Genomic DNA, 21,418 nt, shown 5'->3' on the forward strand with positions numbered 1-21,418 from the left:
TGTGATAATTAAGAATATTACAAAGTGTATCATTCAGATCTCAAACTTAATGGCATGAGGAGAGGGGGGAAAGAGCATGGCAATGGAATTAAGGGGCCAAGGTTGAGCTATATTTGGTGCATTCACTTACATTTTATCCGGAAAGCCCTTTTCCTGATGTAAGGGTTATAAAAGAATGAACAATTGTTCTGTTACAAGTGGTTGTGGAAATATTCTGGCAGAGTCTGGCCTCAGCAGTGGTCATGTGTGGGTGTGATTTACATTTGCGTGAGTGTGTTTGTTTAAGTTGTCTAATTCAGAATAAGGCCTTTCTGGCTGAAAGCTCACTTGTTTGACAGCTTTTTTGCTGTGCCTATCTGCGACTCAACATCTCTGCTATATGGTGAGTAGCAATCTATCCTTTTTGTAATATTATAATTATTCCATCCTGGGTTTTCCAATGTTTAATGACCTTGTAAGTTACTGTTGTTACAAACTGCACAATGCTACTTCCACAATGATATCTGCATATGCAATGAAACAATGAAAGGCAGGATTGGTTCAGATTGAGAAGGTGCAAAGAATGGATTAGCATATCAGGGTCTGTACAGTTTAAGGCCCCTACCATCGTCTTTGTTGGTTGGTTGGTTGGTTGGTTGGTTTAAGAGAGACCAAACTGCTTGGTCAGCAGTCCCTTGTTCCTGTTAAAACAATCATACAGGGGAAAGAAGAAAACAAACGAGATGTGGAGTACAATACCGAAAAGGAAGGAAATACGACAAGAATGACAGAAAGACAACAAACAATACAAAGAACGAAAGACGACAAGAAAACCGCAGAGAGACACAAGAAAGAGGTAGAAGAGATTAAAACAAGAAAGCAGATTACCATGTCTGGCTGTCCATGAGAATGAAAAGGAGAAGCCAGCCACATGGCAACACATTAAAATTTCCACCGTAAAAGCACTAGGGTGGAGGACACAGAGGGACAAAGGACATGCGCAAAAACTTAGATCAAATGATAAAACACACTCTCATGAATAAAACGTAAAACTAAAGTTGCTGTTGAGGCATTGTCACCTAACACCATAGGTAGAGAGCTGGGAAAGTAAAAAGTCCGCCGCAGAGTGGCTAAAAGTGGTCAGTCAAGCAAGAGTTGGACGACCGTCATTTGTGAGCCACAGCCACACTGAGGCGGGTCCTCGCGATGGAGGGGGTAACAATGTGTTAGCCACATATGGCCAATGTGGAGCCGGCAGAGGACACCTGATTCCGTACGAAAAGCCAGCAGGGAAGACTTCCGCACATTCGTAGTCTCCTTAATGACATGCAGTTTGTTGTGCGTACTGTTATGCCATTCCATCTCTTAAAGGCTAAAAACCTTGCGGCGTAAGACAGAACGCAGGTCAGTTTCAGAGATGCCCATCTCCAGAAGTGGTTTCCGCATAGCCCGTTTGGCCACCCTGTCAGCAACTTCGTTGCCTGGGATTTTGATGTGTCCTGGGGTCCACACAAACACCACTGAACGACTGGACCATTCCAGTGCAGAGATGGACTCTTGGATGGTTGCTACCAAAGGATGGTAAGGGTAGCACTGGTTGATAGCTTTTAGGCTGCTCAGGGAGTCAGAACAGAGCAGAAACGACTCACCAGAACACAAATGGATGTACTGAAGTGCATGAGATACGGCCACAAGCTCTGCAGTGAATAGATTGCAGCCAGCGGGCAAGGAATGCTGTTCAATATAGTCTCTGTGGACATAGGCAAAGACAACATTACCATCAGCCGTTGAGCCATTGGTGAAAACAACTTCAGAGCCCCAGAACACATCAAGAATAAGTGACGCCAGAGAGTGGCGGGGTTAACAGAGTACGTAGGGCCATGCAACAGATCCAGAAAAATCTTTGACAGAGCTGTACACTATGGATGTGTACGTGAATGGACCTCCAGTAGAGGTCGTAAAGGGAAGGACTCCAGTTCAGACAGGGGATCACATGTGAACCGCAATCATTAGCTCTGAGTTGGGCCGCCGATGCGGGAGATGAACTGCTATGGGGAGGGAGGAGAGGGCTGGGGGCGGATGAGGGGTGGGCGGAAAGGAGACGGTAATTTGGATGCTCAGGAGAACTACAAATGTTTGCAACATAACTGGCAAGCAGTTGTGCACGTCAGATCTGCAATGAAGGTGCACGTCAGATCTGCAATGAAGGGACTCCAGCCTCCACCAGGACACTGGGCACCGGGCTCATCCGAACGGTTGCCATCGCTAGCCGAACACCACAGTGCTGCACTGGGTCGAGTAAACGCGATGTTGAGGGCACCACTGAACCGTAAACCAGACTTGCATAGTCAAGGCGGGACTGAACAAAGGCTCTGTAGAGCTGCAGCAGCATAGAGCGATCTGCACCCCAGTTGGTGTTGCTCAGGCAGTGGACGGCATTGAGGTGCTGCCAGCACTTCTGCTTAAGCTGACAAAGGTGAGGTAGCCAAGTCACTCGGGTATCAAGAATCAGTCCTAAGAATCAATAAGGTAAAGTTCTAGTTCCGGATGAACAGTACGATGCCAACAGAAGTGCATGACACATGACTTTGCAGCTGAAAACTGGAAGCCGTGGGCTAGAACTGATGACTGCGCCTTGTGAATGGCTCTCTATAAGCACCACTCAGCATCACCAGTTCCGGAGGAGCAGTACAAAATGCAGAAGTCATCAGCATGCAGAGAAAGTGAGACCGATGGCCCTACAGCTGCTGCTAGACCATTAATAGCCACAAAAATTGAGAGACACTCAATACGGAGCCCTGCGGAATGCCATTCTCCTGAATACGGGGAGAACTATGGGAGGCATCAACTTGGACACGGACAGTACGGAGCGATAGGAAATTCTGGATAGAAATCTGGAGTGGGCCTCAGAGACCCCACCTGTATAATGTGGCAAGAATATGATGTCACCAGGTAGTGTCATACACTTTGCGTAGATAAAAAAAGGCAGCAACCAGGTGTTGGCGTCTGGGAAAGGCTGTTTGGATGGCAGAGTTGAGAGACACAAGATTATCAGTGGTAGAGCGACCCTGGTGGAAGCTGCCCTGACATGGAGCCAGTAGGCCACATGACTCCAGGACCCAACTGAACCGCCAACACACCATACATTCCAGCAGCTTACAAAGAATGTTGGCGAGGCTGATGAGCCAATAGCTATCCACATCATGCAGGTTTTTACCAGGTTTTACCACCGGAATGATGGTGCTCTCTCGTCATTGCGATGGAAAGACGTCATTGCACCACATCTGGGTGATGACAATGATGATGATGATATGTCACTTGTAGTCGGATGAAAGATGTTTAATCATCTGACTGTAGATCCAATCCGGCCTACGAGCTGTGTCAGGGCAATGTACAAGGGAGCTGAGGAGCTTCCACTCTGTAAATTGGGCGTTACAGGGTTCACTGTGGTGTGTATTGAACAAGAGGACTTCCTTTCCATCCGCCATTTGAGGGTGCGAAAGGCCAGGGGGTAGTTCTCCAATGCAGAGGCTCGAGCATAGTGCTCAGCAAAGTGCTCGGCAATCGCATTTGCGTCGGTAGAATACACGCCACTGATGTTAACGCCAGGGACACCTGTTGGGGTCTGCTGCCCAAAAAGACGTCTGATCTTCGTCCAGACTTGGGAAGGTGACTTATGGCACCCAATGGTCGATACGAACCTCTCCCAACACTCATGTTTCTGTCATTTTATAAGTTGGCGCTCGCGGGCACGGAGCCGCTTAAAGGCTATAAAGTGTTCCAAGGAAGGGTGCCGCTTACATAGCTGTAGAGCATGCCACTGCTCTTTAATTGCCTCAGTGACTTCCAGTGACCACCAAGGGACTGTCTTTCGTCGGGGGCAACCTAAAAATGAGGGATCGCGTCTTCCGCCACAGGAACGATCGTCGCAGTGACCTGCTCAACCAAATCAATGGCACCGTGTGGGAGATACAATGGTGACAGCAGAGGTGAAGGCTTCCCAGTCTGCCTTGTTGAAAGCCCATCTGGGTAGGTGTCAGTGGGCATAACGTCACGTGAGTGACAGGAAGATGGGGAAGTGGTCACTACCACACTGGTCATCATGGGGTCTCCAGTGGATAGATGGGAGAAGTTCTGGGCTGCCCACAAAGGGTTATGAGCGTAAAAACCACCCAAAGTAGGCAGTTGATAAATCAGTGCAGCCAATGCAGTCAGGTGTACTGTGCCATCCGGAGCAAGATATACATTGCAGACAGTTATTTCCTGCATTGTCCTTATCCTGATAGCCACAGCTTCAAGAGGGGTTGAAGGGGCACAGATTCACCGCATACTGGGTTCAGGACATAGACACAAACTCCACCTGACACACTATTATAGTCACTACAGTTCTTGTAATATCCCCTATAGCCACCAAGGGCAAGGGTCCGCGCTGCCAGGCCAGGTTTCCTGGAGGGCAATGCATAATGCAGGTGTAAAGCTTGAAAGTTGCCATAGCTCATCCAGGTGGTGGAAAAAACTGCAGCAATTCCACTGGAGGGTGACGTTATCGTGAGGCTGGGAAGGCATGAAGAGTGCAAGGAGGCAGGTTATGCCCCAGGGTCACCTGCTGCCACTGACTAAGTATTTGTATCCATTCCTATGGTGGATGAGGCATCAGTGAGATCCAGGTCCTCAGGGGATGCTACGATCTCCACCTCATGCTCAGATGCAGAACTGGTAGGGAGTGGTGGTGTTGGGGCCACCAGAGGATCCCGTTTCTTGAGGGTCCCATTTCTTAGCAGACTACTACTTTGTTTGCTTGCCCTCTTGCTTCTCTTTAGGAGCCCGCTGAGAGGACTTCTCTGATGTAGCTCCAGGCATGGAGGAAGACCGTGAAGCTCTTCGTCCAGCAGCTTTTCGCCCCTTCAGTCACAGGTGAGTGTCTTCCGTGGCATTAGTGAAAACCTTGGGAGAGAGGGTCCCAGGGGACTCCTTCTGCAAGAGAGGAGCTGGAGAAGGCTGTTGCTTCTCTGGCAGCGGGGAGGGAACCAATGTCCCCTCGTTTGGGGGGGGGGGGGGGGCTGCTCCCGAAATGGGTACTTTGGGAGCAACAGAAGGAGATTTGTCCCCTACCACCAAGGGGGCAGAAGTTATCTCACGACCCGGAGAGCCCACTGTTCGTGGCACAGGCTGAGGAACCACTGGCACTTGGGACGGCGATGGTGACGTAGCTGCAGCATATGTTGATGTCAACCGAATGGGGTGTAATCTTTCAAATTTAGTTTAGCCTCTATGTATGTAAACCGGTCCAGGGTCTTGTACTCCATGATTTTCCGCTCCTTTTGGTGTACCGGGCAGTCTGCTCTCCACAGTTGATGCAAGTGGGAGGAGGCGCACACGGAGTATCTGGGTGCAATGGACATCTGCAGTCTTGACATGTGGCACTCGAAGTGCAGCGGGAAGACATGTGCCTGAATTTCCAGCACTTAAAAGCACCGCACAGGGGAGGGACTTATGGTTTAACGTCACAGTGGTAAACCATTACCTTGACCTTTTCAGGCAATGAATCACCCTCAAAGGCCAAGATAAAGGCACCGGTAGCAACCCTGTTGTCTTTGGGTCCCCCGTAAAACGTGCCAGATGAAATGAACACCCTGCCGTTCTAAATTGGTGTGGCGCTCATCATCAGACTGCAAGAGGAGATCGCGATGGAAAATAATCCCCTGGACCATGTGGAGGCTTTTATGGGGAATGACGGAAACAGGACCATCACCCAGCTTGTCACAGGCGAGTGATGCTCGGGATTGGGCTGGGGATGCTGTTTAAATCAAGACTGCACTGTTTCGCATCTTGGACAGCGCTGTCACTTCTCCAAACTTATCCTCAAGGTCTTCAACAAAATACTGAGGCTTCAAAGGTCGAAAGGAGTCTCCATCAGTTCTGCTGCAGACTAAAAACCAAGGCTAATATGGCTCTCTTCATCCCATTCTTCATCTTGTAGCCCTACGTTCCTCCCATGGTGTAGTGAGGGAGGGAAATGATTTAGGGTCGTACCTGTCGGCATTGTATTTGATCTTGCCACCCACTCCGATCAGGGGCTCTCCCTATGGGCACCAAACAGCCACAGCAAATGCCACCTGGCATGATGGCCATTGCCGGGAGTCCTGATGCCCCAGGAAGACAGGAATACACTCCTTGGCATATGTGGGGAGTTTATAGCTCAGGCATCAGCAGTGCGAACCCTGTGTTGTCAGGGGATTACCACCAAATGGGTACATGACGGCCCCACCACAACGGACTGGCTACTGTTCTGGATATTGGGTGAAGTGAAATCCAATATTGTCATGGGGGCGAAAGAGGACAGGAGACAACGGAAAGAGGATGGCATACCCTGGAAAGTGTCCTCGCCCAAATAGTTGAATCACAGATGGAGATGCAAAGCCATGACAAGAGATTCAGGAGATCGAATCTAAGGGCACTATGGATGATTCGCGCACCATGTAAGGCATCCCTCCTCATATGGCCTGAACTACTGCAGAATTTTGAAAGTGGCAGGTCAAACCATAGAATGGGACCTTAACTCATAGGGCCGAAAAGTTTGAGACTCCTTTTAGTCACCTCTTACAACAGGCAAGAATACCTCAGCCCTATTCTAACCCCCAGACCCGCAGGGTGGCTACTGTTATCTTCTCCTTGATTATAACGTAATATTTTGACTGATTGGGTTACATCTAGTTTAGGTTCTTAATGACAAAATGCCTGATATTATTATTATTATATTATTTTAGTAGTTACAAATATAGAGTTTACTCATTTAGGATTTCTTTATGGACATAGTACCTCAAACGCACTTTGTCTGTCTAATGCTATGGCACTGAAACTGATCATTTAATTACAGTTCAGTACCCATATTTGGATCGAAATAAATTTTTTGATAGTTATTTTTTATTGAATAGACTTTCTAATTTCAGTCTTAGACTTTACTTTTACATTATCAAACCATGTAACAGAAATATACAGAGCCTTGATCTTAAATACCAATTGATGACATGGTCACATCAAACACAGAACAAAAGCTTGGGTTGGGGAATGACACCAGCTGTGTCTCTTTGTGGAAGCCATTGTGTCTTCTCAATAAGTACTTTACTCCGAACCATATCCAGACCTTGTCATTCTGGCAGCTTCTTTCATTTTATAGTTATGTTTGTCTCACCGCTGTGGTAGATGGCATGTAACTCCCACAAATGTAGCCCATTGCTGACATACTCAAAAAGGGTAAAGAGATGTTTTCAGAAAAAAAAGGCTACATCAAGTGATAAACTGCTAAGAAAAAAGCATAGCAGCTTTAAGATATTTTTGTGTTACAATGAGTGAAAGACAAGCAGGTCGCATGAGGTAAGTGTGTGACGTGTGCTAAAATTTCCTTTTCAGAAGGCTGACTGCTGATACTGGTTGAGGTCTATTAAGAGTAGCCTAATGAGCAGTCAAGTATCTAATACCAGAAAGTACATTAGATATCCTCATTACAAAACCAGACTATGTACAACTGTTCGTCCACACAGTTTGCTTGCACCTGTAAGCAGTGATAGCTAGTAATTTCAGAATGTTCTTCACACTGTAGGACCCTGTGAACTGTCCCTTATCAGTATATGTGTGTGCTTTCCTACATGTGTCTCTTTTTTGCATTTTTAATGCGGAATATGTCTTAGTTCTAGCAGACTTAACTGAAGAACTGGTAATGAATGGAAAAATAAGTGTGTGCGTGTGTGTGTGTGTGTGTGTGTGTGTGTGTGTGTGTGTGTGTAGGTTCTCTGATTTAGTTGGTTAAAATCTCTACTTCTGTTGCATTCTAACTTACTATAATTTTTTAAACATATTAATCAGCTCACGATATGTTACAGAATTATACCTTACCTTTTTATTTGTCCTGGCATTGAATATAGTGTCTCCTTTCTTCAGCATTCCTTGGTAACATCTTAGATATGTCAGCTGACCATATCTTCCTGCTTCTAGTTTAAATGCAAGTGCAACAAATGGAGTGCTTCCATCTCTCACAGGACTTAAAATTATTTTTTCTTGCTTCTTTCTAAAATGACAACACTGCAAATTTAATATTTTTGTTGTATATGCTATGAGTAATGTTATGATGCTACCAAATTTTACATGAAGTAACTTACCCCTCCTCTTCTCTTAGTGCCACGTTTTGTACTTCTCCTGGGTTTGGCAGATAGTCAACTACACCATCCAAGAGTGGCTGAACACCTTTGTTCTTTAATGCTGTTCCAACCATAACAGGTGTGAATGAACGACGCAGGCATGCACGGCGTATAGCAGATTTCAAATCAGCTTCTGATGGAGTCTTTTCCTCTGTGAGTTTTCATAAAATATTCAAAAATAAATATGCCTTAAAGGAGGTAGCATTTGAAAGATATCAACATGTTAAATAAAAATTACCAAGAAACATTTCACCAAGAACATCATCTGCATTTGAAACATGTTCAATTAATTCTTGCCGTCTGTCCTCACATTCTGCTCTCATGCTTTGTGGCACTTCATCTTCTCTCACAACTTCCCTGAAAATTGACAAACAATTCCATGTATTTTTGAAAACACAACTGAAAGAAATAAAGAAAAAAACAGTAATGGCACATTTCTCATTATATTGGCATAAACTGAAATAATACCTACCCATGCTGTCCTTCGAAATACAGAGCCTTCCTTTCTATGAGATCTACAATCCCTTTTGTATCAGATTCTACACCAATGGGTAATTGAAGAAATGCTGCATTGTGCCCCAGTTTTGACCTGAAAATGCATCATAGTGAATTTGGTTATTCAATATGTATCTCCCTTTGCTTGTTTTCCTCCTCCTCAAACATGAAAATTTCAGATTTCCTCTGAACTAGTATGAGGGTGGTTTGAAAAGTTCTCAGAATCACGAGGAGAGGTCAGCACTAGTGCAACAAGTTGTTCACGTCATATTCATTGGACTGTTGCGTGTAAACACATGCCACGTCGGTGCTCTTGGAAGAGAACTGTGGTGGTGATGTGGCTCTGTTGTTCCTGTATAGCGATTTGCAAAGATGGGGGAGGGAAAAAAAAATATTGAGATTCGAGCAGTGATTAACTACTTCGTAAAGAAAGGTACGAAAGCAAAGGACATTCATGCTGATTTCCAGAATACACTAAGGGAGTCTGTTCCTTCATAGTCAAATGATGCCACGTGGACAACTGAATTCAAATTTGGTCGGTCGAGTTTAGAAGATGATCCAAGCAGTGGTCGGCCAAGGTTGTCACTACTCCAGAAACCATCGCAAAAGTGCACAAAATGGTCATGGAGGACCAGTGCATGAAATTGCTCACACTTGCCAGATGTCATCTGAAAGGATATATCACATTTTAACTGAAGAATTAAAAATGAAAAAATTATCTGCAAGATGGGTGCCATGACTATTGATGCTGGATCAAAAACGCATGAGAATAGACATATCAGAACAATGTTTGGCCTGTTTCAGGAAAAACAAATAAGATTTTTTAGCACCGGTTTGTGACCACTGATGAAATTGGGTACACTACTATACCCCAGAGACAAAACAACTGGCATTAGTATTCAGGATGTGAATGGGATTCTGTTTGTAGATTATCTTGCCACTGGGCAAACAATTATTGGAGAATACTATGCTAACCTCCTGGACAAATTGCAACAAAAGAAATGTGAAAAAAGGTCAGGTTTAGCAAAGAAGAAAGTTATCTTCCATCAAGACAATGTGCGCCTGCAAATGTGCCATCACCATGGCAAAATTACATGAACTAAGGTCTGAATTTTTGAGACACCCACCTTATTCACCTGATATGGCTCTGTCATTTGATCTCCTCCCAAAACTGAAAATTTTTCTTGAGGCCTGGAGGAAACACATTTTTGAGATGGGATCAAGGCACTGGAACATCGTTGGACCAAGTGCATTAATCTATAAGGAGATTACATTGAAATATAAAAAAAGTTTCAGTGATGTAAGTACTTTTTTTCTATTCCGTTCCGAGAACTTTTCAGGCCATCCTCTTAACAAGTATGTGAGAAATGATGTAAATCCTTTTTTGCGGGAAGATAAGCAGTTTTGATGTATGACAAAATAACAGAAGCCATATTGTGAGGAAACGGAAGGGAATTGGATAAAAGAAAAGATCAATGTGTTCAGCGGTGTGAGGGACAGAAAAGGAAATCTGTTTACAAAGATGAAACATTAAATGAGGAGCAGTGCTGATGAGGGAAACACTGACAACTTATAAATTATTTTAAAACTATATATAAATATGAATATAATAGGGAAACATTCCACGCGGGAAAAATATATTTAAAAACAAAGATGATGTGACTTACCATACGAAAGCGCTGGCAGGTCGATAGAAACACAGACAGACACATACATACACACAAAATTCTAGCTTTCGCAACCAATCGTTGCTTCGTCAGGAAAGAGGGAAGGAGAGGGAAAGACGAAAGGATGTGGGTTTTAAGGGAGAGTGTAAGGAGTCATTCCAATCCCGGGAGCGGAAAGACTTACCTTAGGGGGAAAAAAAGACAGGTATACACTCGCGCACACACACACACACACATATCCATCCGCACATACACAGAAAAAGGTCTGCTTGTGTCTGTGTATGTGCGGATGGATATGTGTGTGTGTGCGCGAGTGTATACTATCCGAGCCATCTGGATCCTCCCCTCCACCACCAGCTTTTCTGAACTGCCCACAAAATAATACCAGCCTCAACCTACTGTAACCTACGGTCCCTACACCTCTGGACATAATGCTGTTGGTGGCGATAGCAAAAATGGCTCCCTGCTTACACTTCCTTGGGGTACACTGCTTTCTTGAATGAAGCAGTTTGATATTATGTTTCCAAACCTATACCAAATCAATCAGAAAAAGAGTGTAAACTCAGGACATATATTACATGAAAGGAAAAGTGTCCTCATATTCCCCATTCAAAAGATCTTCAAAAATATTATGCCAATACCTGCTGTCTTAGGCTTTCTTGATAACAACACACAGTGTCATTTGTGTTGGAACATTACCTGTACTGCTGACTCCAGCATGCTGAAATAATTTAGGCTGGATGTAGCTAAGTAGACTTCTGAACATCAGAACCCAAACAAAGTAATGAGCAATTATTTGTCAAGACCCCTTCCTATGTAAGATGTTAACACGAGGAGATAAAGTTACTTCTTATGGTAGTTTCTTAAGGGTGATGCGTGAGCATTAGTAACAGTCACTGACAACCACAGCCATTTTTCGCCACACAGGTCAGTCATCCTTCCTACAAAATGTTGTAACCTCTTTTGTACAGGAGCATTATATGATTTGAAGTATTTCTATAGGAGACATAAGGAGGCAGGTTTTAACTGTACTAGGATCTTCTCTCTATGAGTCCTGCAACAATTCTAATAAAATAATAATAATAATAATAATAATTTTTTGCTTTCAGATATTTGCTCTCTTTTATGTGAGAACACTCATAGGAAATATATCAAGTCCTGATGCAACCTTCGCAATGTGTGTTGCAAACAAAGAAAACAATAAAATAAAGACTAAGAAGTCAAAAAAGCACAAAAAAACATTACTGAGAGTGACGAGAACTGGGTAACTTCCAATGTTACGAGACACTTTCACTGTCTGCAGTTCTCTGCATAGGCAATGTTTATGCTGCAAATAACTTACTTGACATGGTTGAGCGAAATTGACACTCTTTCCTTGGTAAACACAAGAAGCCAGGCAAACAGGTCAAGTAGGGCTGACCGAGCAAAGTTACCTCAAGAGATGCCTGCTGATGCAGTGAGCATTGTTGCCAAGGTGGCAAGGTGGCTGCCTTGTGTTGTCACTAAGCATACAGAGCACCAGTGGAATAGTATTGACACAGCAGAAAGGCAGCACCAACAGAGTGGATGGCCTGATTACTTCATGTCCGCACCATAGTTCTGTTGTGACTTGTGGTGGAACCCAGTGTCTTAGCAAAATGAGCACATGCCAGGACTGCATAAATATTCTTAATTTATAGTCAGAGGTACTGCAGTTTGCCAGCACCCAGTGCCAAGGAGAGACCTACAGCTGTCCATGAGTCTCCACAGTACTACAGGTTTTTCTCTCCAAACTTAGCCATTGCCAACTGCAGCACTGCTGTTCATGCAGAGTCTAATGCTGTTGGCCTGCTACCTCGGAAGTCTACAGCTCAAGACTAGGGCCATGCAGCCACTCATCCATCATAACTTGCGCAAGAAAACTCCTTCCTGCTTGTATGGGTAGACACTTAAGGTTGGGAGCTGTCTCTTCTACAGTGGGTCTACAACATGATCTCACGCGCCATGGCCTCATCTGGAGCTGCTTGGCTGTCGCTAGGTAGCAAGGCTGCCATTGTGGGATACTGTTTGTTGGTGTCAGCAGACTTGCCTTGCTGATGGCATCATTGCTTCCTTGCCTGCACAAAACTGCTGGCAGCCTATGACCATTACCCTCATGCTAACCATAGTACATTCCTTGCCAGCTGTGTACAGCCTATGTCTTGCAGGCATTAACCTCTCTGGACATTGTCACAACTAGTGTCACACTGAGTAATAAATGAATGATTTAACAAGACTGTTTTCTTGACGATACATCATACAACTACCAGGCAACCACTCACTGCTACCCCGCCCTGTGTGGTGGACTACCAGCATCCTGACCTCCAATTGCCCTGTTCCATCACCCACAATGGCAGCCAACCATACCAGCCACTGTAGGTGGTGACAGTAGAGGTAAATGACCAGGATCGTGTGTCTGGCTGCCGCGTGCAGTTCGGCAGTATGGTTTTGGTAGATGAGTTTTTATTTTAGTCATCTTTTTTACTTTTTTTTTATCCACAGCCATGATAAATTACACAGGACGAGCATAGAACTCTGATGGTGTAATTCACAAAAGCAGATGGACCTGTGAAGTTTTCACAGTTTAAGGGGAATTGTAAAGCATATTATTTGCAGGCAGTCAGATACCAATACTGTAATTTAATGGTTGGTTGGTTGGTTTGGGGAAGGAGACCAGACAGCGAGGTCATCGGTCTCATCGGAGTAGGGGAGGATAGGGAAGGAAGTCGGCCGTGCCCTTTCAAAGGAACCATCCCGGCATTTGCCTGGAGCGATTTAGGGAAATCACGGAAAACCTAAATCAGGATGGCCGGACGCGGGATTGAACCGTCGTCCTCCCGAACGCGAGTCCAGTGTCTAACCACTGCGTCACCTCGCTTGGTGGTGTAATTTAATGGGTCATAAATTACTGTGTAAGTAGGCAGTGCCAGTTATGTGTGGCATACACAGATGTTATGGACATGAAGTAAGTCAGTGCTCAGAATCTCAATGGACTATGATCTGTCATAAGAATTAGTGTCATTTTTCTTGTATCTCAATCCAAGTGTTTGTAGTGGAAATCCTTGCTTTGCATGTACTTTAAGTATATTGTATTGTATTGTTAGATAGAGGTTGCGCAAATGCCAGAAACACAAGCAATGACGATGCAAGAACACAGTTGAAGTTTTGGCGATATGTATGGCTGAACCAATGCAGAAGAGTGCCATGTTACAATGCAGCCAGACCTTTTAATGGCATAAAGTGAGTATAAACAACCCGGAATGGTGGAGGCAAGGGCTTCAGTCGGTATAGCAGCTCCTTCTGTGAACCATGTTGCGGATCGTTTAGTGGCTCTCTTTCTGGGAAAACCAAGTAAGGATGCAAGCATAGGTTTCTGTGGCCATTGTCAAAGTCAATAAAATTGTTCTGTCTCTGTGACTGCATTGTCAATGTGTAAAACTTATGATGTCTTGACCATTAATACAAGTTGCCTTCCTCTGCTGACTGCTGAATGAGACAAGTTTGGTTCTTACATACTGCTGGAAGAGGCTGTTATTGAACTCTGGCAGGGTATTGAGCATGAGGAAGAGAGGTGCTTGATGTTCTTTATAGGTGTTTGCATTCTTTCTTTTCATTGGTAGAAATAGAGTTCATTGATTGGAGTTTGCTTTATTTCTTGCCACTGGTGGAAACAGGCAAATGGCAGTTGTGAAGTAGCACTGTTTACTTATGGGCTCTGTGGTCTCCTATGTGCCTGTGTGTGTTGCTTCACAAAAGCTGCCATTCCATAGTGCTGTTACTACTTGCAGCCAAGACGCCAGAAGGCGGCACTTGTCCTCTTCATTCACGTTGGCGGGTCACTTGGCTATTTTTATCGCCTCTCTAATCTTCCTCCTGAATGTAAAAAGCTGTTTCATCTGTATACAGGCTTCTCAAAATTCTATCTGTTTGCCACACTCTTCCTGCTGTTCTGCCAATGCTGACTTGATATGTTGTCTAAATTGGATACATCTTTCATTTCAGATACCGATGTGCTGATGGATGCTCCTTCTCACCTACATACACTAGTCCAAACTCAAACCTGATTTCGTAAACTCCAGTAGCATTTAGCATGTCAACTGCATATTTCACTGAGCCAAGAAATCTTTTATTCTGTTGCTGCTTCAAAAAATCAGCTTGATACCTACTCGAGGGAATTTTGACGACATGTTCAGTAACCCCTTGAACATATGGTAGTACAATGATGATTTGGGCTTCCTTCTGCACTTCCCTCCTGCATTCATCCTTTGCCACTGTAGTTTTATCTATCATCTTCATCCCATAACCACTGGCTCCAACAATGGACCCGAGGTTTTTTAGTTCAGCCTTCGGACCTCCTCCTTCGCTGATCCTGGGACGCTCTTGGTTAAAGTGTGCAGGGCGGATTTCTCCTGCACAGGGTGGTGGTTGGTGGAGGCATGTAGGTACCTGTCTATACTGGTGGGCTTTCTATATACTCTATGCCCAATTTACCATCAGGCTTTCGGTAAATTTCCATTCCTTTCTCTGTCTGTAGTGAACTGGATTCTGCTGTGCTGCTGACAGAGGTGCTGGTGGAAGTTCTGTAGCTCCTCTTCTGTGTGTGGCCAGGTAATGAAGGTGTCATCAAAATACTGGAGCCAGCATTCTGGGCCATCAACACGTGGGTATCTGAACATGAAAGATATACCCAACTAAGACAACACATCAAGTCATTGGTGGCAGAACACCATGATGAGTGAGGCAAACAGATTGAATTCTGAGATTACTGTATACTGTTGAAACAGCCTCTTGCCTTCAGGAGGAAAATTAGAAACAGCTAAGTGGCCCACCAACATGAATAAAGAGGATGGGTACCAACTTCTGGCACCTCGGTTGCTGGGAGTAACAGTGCTACAGTACAAAAACTCATGCAAAGCAACAAACACAGGTGTGCTGGAGACCACAGGGGCTGAAGGTACACAGAGTACCGGCACGCCTCAGCCGGCACTAGTCGACAGGTGAAATGTTAAGTCACAACTGCCGCCCTATTTTCCATTTGCCTATTTCCACCAGTGGCATGCAATAAAACAAACACCAATCAAGAACCCTTACTTCCACCAATGAAATGAAGTAATGAAAACGCCAATACACAATGTCTAACACCCCTCCTCCTCATCCTGAATAGCCAATCAGAGTTTGATAACAGCCTCTTCCGCCAGTAAGTAAGAACCAAACTTTTCTCATTCAGCAGTTAGTGAAAATAATATCGTGAGGAAGGTCACTTACAATAGCTGAAGTTTTACACACTGACAATGCGGTCAAGATCCAGAAGAATACTGACTACAACTACGGATGTGTTAATGTTTACTGACTACCTGGAAGCTGCTGCTAGTCTGGGTAATTGGCCAGGCGATGTACATTTGCTTATGGCTAAGTTATGAGTAGTATGTGATACAAAGATGTACACCACGTAGCTTGTGGGGTTAAATAAGGTGCACACATTTGAACAACTTAGAAAGGGACTCTATCAGTGGTACTTCAAAAAGAATAGTGTAGATTCTTCAGGGAATAACTTAACAAAATGTCTCAGAAATGAAACAAATTGGTGCAGGCATTCTTAGAAACAATCAGAAAAATCAATGGACATACTTATGAACTGACACAGAATGAAGAGGCAGGTAAAATTATTTTACAAGAGGCAGAACAAAGGGCACTAGATATATGTTCGGAAACGATGCTGCTAACCGCAGTGTTATGAAGTTAGCATAGTGGGGCATTGGGCACGAGTCTGTCAAGTAAAAAGCACAGTGAATGGCATCATGGCAAGTGCTTGTTAAATGCCATCAGGAATGCCTCAACTGCTAGACATCATTTCCAGAAAATCAGAACGCTGAAAAAGTATTTGCAATGGCAGATTGAAGCCTGGCTGGGATTGTAAACAGAATGGAACATAGGCATTTATTGGACACAGGGGCTTATGTTTCAGTAACTAGTCCAGACCTCCTGGGAAGGCACAAACTGAAGTCTCTGCAATGTAGGTTATGTGGAGTAAGGACAAAGATTTTGTATCATTCAGGTCAGTACAGATAAATTTCTGTATTTTCAGGATTATATGGAAGTATTAGCCCTTGTCAGTGAGGGATAGTGCACAACCTCGGGCTGGATTTTCTTAATAAGCATCAAGAAAAAGGTGATATATCCCAGCATACTTTTGATCTCAGTGGGATGTTTTTGCGACTGGGGGCAACCGCTGCAAGTGATAAAGTGTCACAAGGCTCGTGATCATGAAGGTGGAAGCAAATAAATTGCACGCACATTCATTAAAGCTCAATTTGCATGATAAAGTACCAAAAGGTACAGGAAAATTACTGTGGGTGAGTGTTGATACTGACGTAATGGACAACATGTTGTGTGTTATAGTGCCATTAGAACTTAATGATGAACTGGATACTTTGCACAATTTTCTGTGTAGAAATGTGGCAAGCACACAGGAAATCGACATTATAAGGTTCTGATGAGTGTAGATAATTCTGGGTCTGATGAAGAAGATCAGTCAAGATGCCTACTGATTGCCAATTTGAACATCCTAGATGGGGATGATTTGGATAGGTCGAGTAGGAACATTTGCCACAAGCAAATCATCAATGCATCTGCATTACACAATGAGGTAAAGCATTTAAAAGGAAAAGATAAGTCTGCTATGGAAACTCAATCAGTAAGATTTGCAGATTTGTTCAATCCCAGTGGCCCAATACCAGTGACACCCATGACTTAGCAAAATATTCAGATGTGGAATAACCCCCAGTCTACAGAAAGCTGTACAAAATACTTAAATGTCTGCAACCTATAAGAAAAATTCATCAATCAGCTATTAGCTGATGCCATACTGAGGAGAGTGCTGGTCCAGGGGCAGCAGCCATCATTGTTGTCCCAAAGAAATCACCAGATGGAACAAAGAAATACAAATTTAGTTGTGATTAAAAATACCTAATCACAAGAACAATCAAGGATGTGTATCCTACGCTGAACATAACAGAAACTTTGGACAACCTAGGTCAATGTAAATGCTTTTCCACAATGGAGTTGAAGAGTGGATATCATGGATTAGAATTGGTTCCACACGATTGGCCGCAGATTGCATTTACCATTCCATGAGGTCACAATCAGTATACACAGGCGCCATTCAGGTTCAAAAAGACACCATCTACATTGCAGAGGTTACTGAATGGAGCACTAAGGAGATTAAAGTCATGGCAGTATACAGTCCATTTAGATGAAGATACTGTGTGATCTAAAGGTGCATGCCCAGTGACTGGAGAAAGTGTTCAAGAGGTTATGTTTGGCATGTTTAACATTAAGTATTGGAAAATGTCGCTTTACATCCTTGGAGGTAAACTATTTAGGTCATATAATTAACCCAGATGGCGTCAAGACTGACACAAGGTTATGTGCTGTCCCTGAATTCTTACCGCCACAAACAACAAGCAGCTTCAATCATTTCTAAGACTGTGTTATTAGTATAGAAAATTGATTTAGCTGAAATTGCTAGACAGTCAACTCATTTGTTGAAAAAAGTGTGGAATTCCAGTGGTCAACTGTCCGACCACATTTGAGAAATAGAAAGAGGCATTAAATATTTGCAAATTATGAGAAGGAATCTACAATTTCCTGTGACACAAGCAATCACGCAATTGGATATATTCTAAGTTAGGACACAGAAGGCAGGGAACACCCAGTAGCACACATGCATTGAGATAGTTCAATAAAGGTGAATGGAATTACAAAACCGCAGAGAAAGATAAGGCGAGTGTTATATACAATATTATCTATTTCTGTTGTTACCTATATAGTGGGAAATACAAATTTATGATGGACTATGCAGCATTAAAGTGGTTTACAGGAATTGAAGATCCTTTGAGTTGATTAACGCACTGTGTTTTAAAACTTAGGGAATTCTATTACAAGATGGGACACAAGCCCCGCAGGAAAAACAGCAATGTTGATGACTTGCACAGAAAGATTGGCAGAAACCTAGCTGTTTGGCAAGAAATGCTGCTTGCCGACGAAGACTGCCAGTTATTTAGCACACAGCCACAATTCGCAACACATAAGGGGCTATTGTGTAGGATGATGAAGTGCAAGCCACATATTGTGATATCTTCAGCTTTGAAGGTCGAAGTGTTGATGGAAGCACATGACCATGCATTAACAGGTACCAGAGAGCAAAGGATAACTAATGATTGAACAGCTGAGCAACACTGGCAGGGGACACAGAGGCAGGATGTCGACCAGTATGTGAGGAATGGTGTCCCTCGTGCACAACATGCTGATCTGAGTTATCAATGAGTACCAGAGAGCTTTCCAGAGGCATCAGAATAATCTGAAATGGTGGGAATGGACATTTTGGGTCTGTTCAACATAAAACTGGCAGGTAACCGCAATGTGTTAACCATCATAGACCACTTTTCAAATTATGTCTCAATGACTGCAATCACGAAGCAACAAGCAAATAAAGTGGCACAGACTACGGTAAACAACTGGTTACTGAAGTTTGGCATTCCTGACAGTAATTACAGACCATGGCACCAACTTTATTTTGAGTTGATTAAACAGTTATGCTATCTATTACAGATGCATAAGCTAAGAACTAGACCTTTTCACACCCCCACCAGGCCCCCGTCAAATGAGAGAAGGGAATGTGTACATCATACTGTTGGCAAGATGTTAAGTTGTTATATATACAGCCACTACAATGATTAGGATGTTTACCTGCCTTGTCACAGTTGTGTACACTTCTAAAGTACACAGCAGCATTGGACTTTCACTATACAATGTTGTTATACAGTAGAAAGATGGCAACACCTTTTGAAGTGAATAAGTCAAAAATTAGAAAAAAATGGGAAGTTGGTGAAGACATTATGGGAGGTTTGGAAACAGACGGAAAAAGTAAATATGATACCGCTCAAATGTCAAGAACAAGTGGGACAATATGTTGACAAATTACCTGAGTACAAAATCAGTCAATGGGTTATCCTGGTGAATCCCTGCAGACCAAAGGGTAAAATAAAAAAAAAAATTCTTCACTCAGTACTAAAGGCAATATCAAGTCACAGAAATGACTTCACTTGTGAATGTGAAGTTACAGTTATCAACAAAAACTTCCATTGTTCATGTAGGGTGCATCAAGCTTAAGAGAACTGTGGATGCTTTGCCATAAATACCAGTGTTGTTACCAGTGAAGAGAAGAAAAAAAAATGGGAGTTGACAAGCAGGATGTATGCAGAGTACCTTGAGCACCCAGATTACACCAACAGATATCTGCATCTAAATCTAGATATATCAGCAGGGCAGGATAAATGAAGTAGTTTTATGAGTAAAACATATGATGCCTGTGGTCCTATTTTATTGTAGTGGTGTTATGCTGCATTTTGTTAAGTTCCGTGATGGGTGTTTAGTTTGTAAGTGAAGGGGAGCATGCTACAATGAAATGGTGGTAGTATGGTAATGAATTGTGTGTACGCCAACCTTTGTGAGATGGGAGGGAGAATGATGCAAATTCTTTTACCCCAGATGGTGTTACTGTGGTGTCTTCCGAAGATTGAGATGACAAAGCTAGGCTGACAACTTGCAACACAACCACAAGAAACAACTGTCACTGTAAGCTGCATTGACGAATGGCTGACACAGCTATAGCCACGTCCAAGAACATTTTGCTACGCCAATGCATCCATTCATCTACTTACAGCTGAGCACCAGGAAAACTTTATGTTATTATCTATATATAAAAATAAAGATGAGGTGACTTACCGAACAAAAGCGCTGGCAGGTCGATAGACACACAAACAAACACAAACATACACACAAAATTCAAGCTTTCGCAACAAACTGTTGCCTCATCAGGAAAGAGGGAAGGAGAGGGGAAGACGAAAGGAAGTGGGTTTTAAGAGAGAGGGTAAGGAGTCATTCCAATCCCGGGAGCGGAAAGACTTACCTTAGGGGGAAAAAAGGACAGGTATACACTCGCACACACGCACATATCCATCCACACATACAGACACAAGCAGACATGTCTGCTTTTGTTCGGTAAGTCACCTTATCTTTGTTTTTATATATAATTTTTCCCACGTGGAATGTTTCCTTCCATTATATTATGTTATTATCTGGTAGACACTGGGTCTGATGTAAGCACGTTGCCAATAGACAGAGATATGTAATTCAAGTACAGTTTGTTAGTTCATCTCACAGCAGCAAACAGCTGATAACAACGTATGGCGGCTGCAGCAAAGATGTGAATTCAGGTTTTCATCATACTTGTCATTGCACATTTGTAGTGACGGATATGCCGAAACCAATCTTAGGAGCAGATTTTCTGTACACATACAGTAACACCACCAATATTCAGTTGGCTCGACTCAGGAAAGGAGAAGAAATGGCAACTGGGTTTCTAGGAAAATTCAGAGAAAGAGGAGGCAGTTGGGTATAAGTGACAGAGGTAGACCACACAAATGCCGACCACAGTGGCACATAACACAATTCATCACATAAACACAGTGCCAAGCCCTCCAGTCTCTTTTAGAGTGAGAAGATTGGCAGCAGCACATTCATGGGTGCAAAAGCCGAGTTCAAACGTATGTTAGAAAAAGGAGTGATACGAAGATATGGCAGTGCATGAGGCTCACCTTTATGTGTAGTAAAAAAAAAGGCAGAGGGGGGGGGGGGAGAGCGAGAGGGGGAGGGAGGGAGGGAGGGAGGGAGGAAGAGATACGGAAGTTAGAGGCCTTGTGTGATTACAGGGAGTTGAATGCTTGCACAATGCCCTATCAATATCCATTGTCCAATATGTGTGATTTTATGAATGTACTAGTGGGAGCAAAATGTTCCAGCATCATAGATTATCAAATGGTGTATCATCAAATACTGGTTGCAGATGCTGACATATGGAAGACAACTGTCATTACACCTTTTGGCCTCTTAGAATTTTTACGTATGCCATTTGGCCTTAAAAATGTGGCTCAAATGTGGCAATGTTTCACTAATGAGGCGTTATGAGGATTAGACTTCATCTTCGCCTGTCTTGACGACATA

The 21,418-nt window shown here is 43.4% G+C and overlaps 1 protein-coding gene across 1 annotated transcript in view; it reads right to left on the reverse strand.

The window, feature by feature from the left end:
* Positions 1–21,418, reverse strand: part of LOC124775072 (elongation factor G, mitochondrial) — a 79,219-nt gene that overhangs the window by 34,253 nt on the left and 23,548 nt on the right. The window contains exons 5-8 of the mRNA XM_047249876.1: positions 8,647–8,763; positions 8,413–8,531; positions 8,136–8,325; positions 7,873–8,044 (exon numbers count right to left, since the gene is read on the reverse strand). Of these exons, the coding sequence (XP_047105832.1) occupies positions 7,873–8,044; positions 8,136–8,325; positions 8,413–8,531; positions 8,647–8,763 (598 nt within the window). The remainder of the gene's footprint in view (positions 1–7,872; positions 8,045–8,135; positions 8,326–8,412; positions 8,532–8,646; positions 8,764–21,418) is intronic.

The sequence above is a fragment of the Schistocerca piceifrons genome, chromosome 2 (genome assembly GCF_021461385.2).
Source record: "Schistocerca piceifrons isolate TAMUIC-IGC-003096 chromosome 2, iqSchPice1.1, whole genome shotgun sequence".
In the NCBI taxonomy this organism is placed as follows: Eukaryota; Metazoa; Arthropoda; class Insecta; order Orthoptera; family Acrididae; genus Schistocerca; species Schistocerca piceifrons.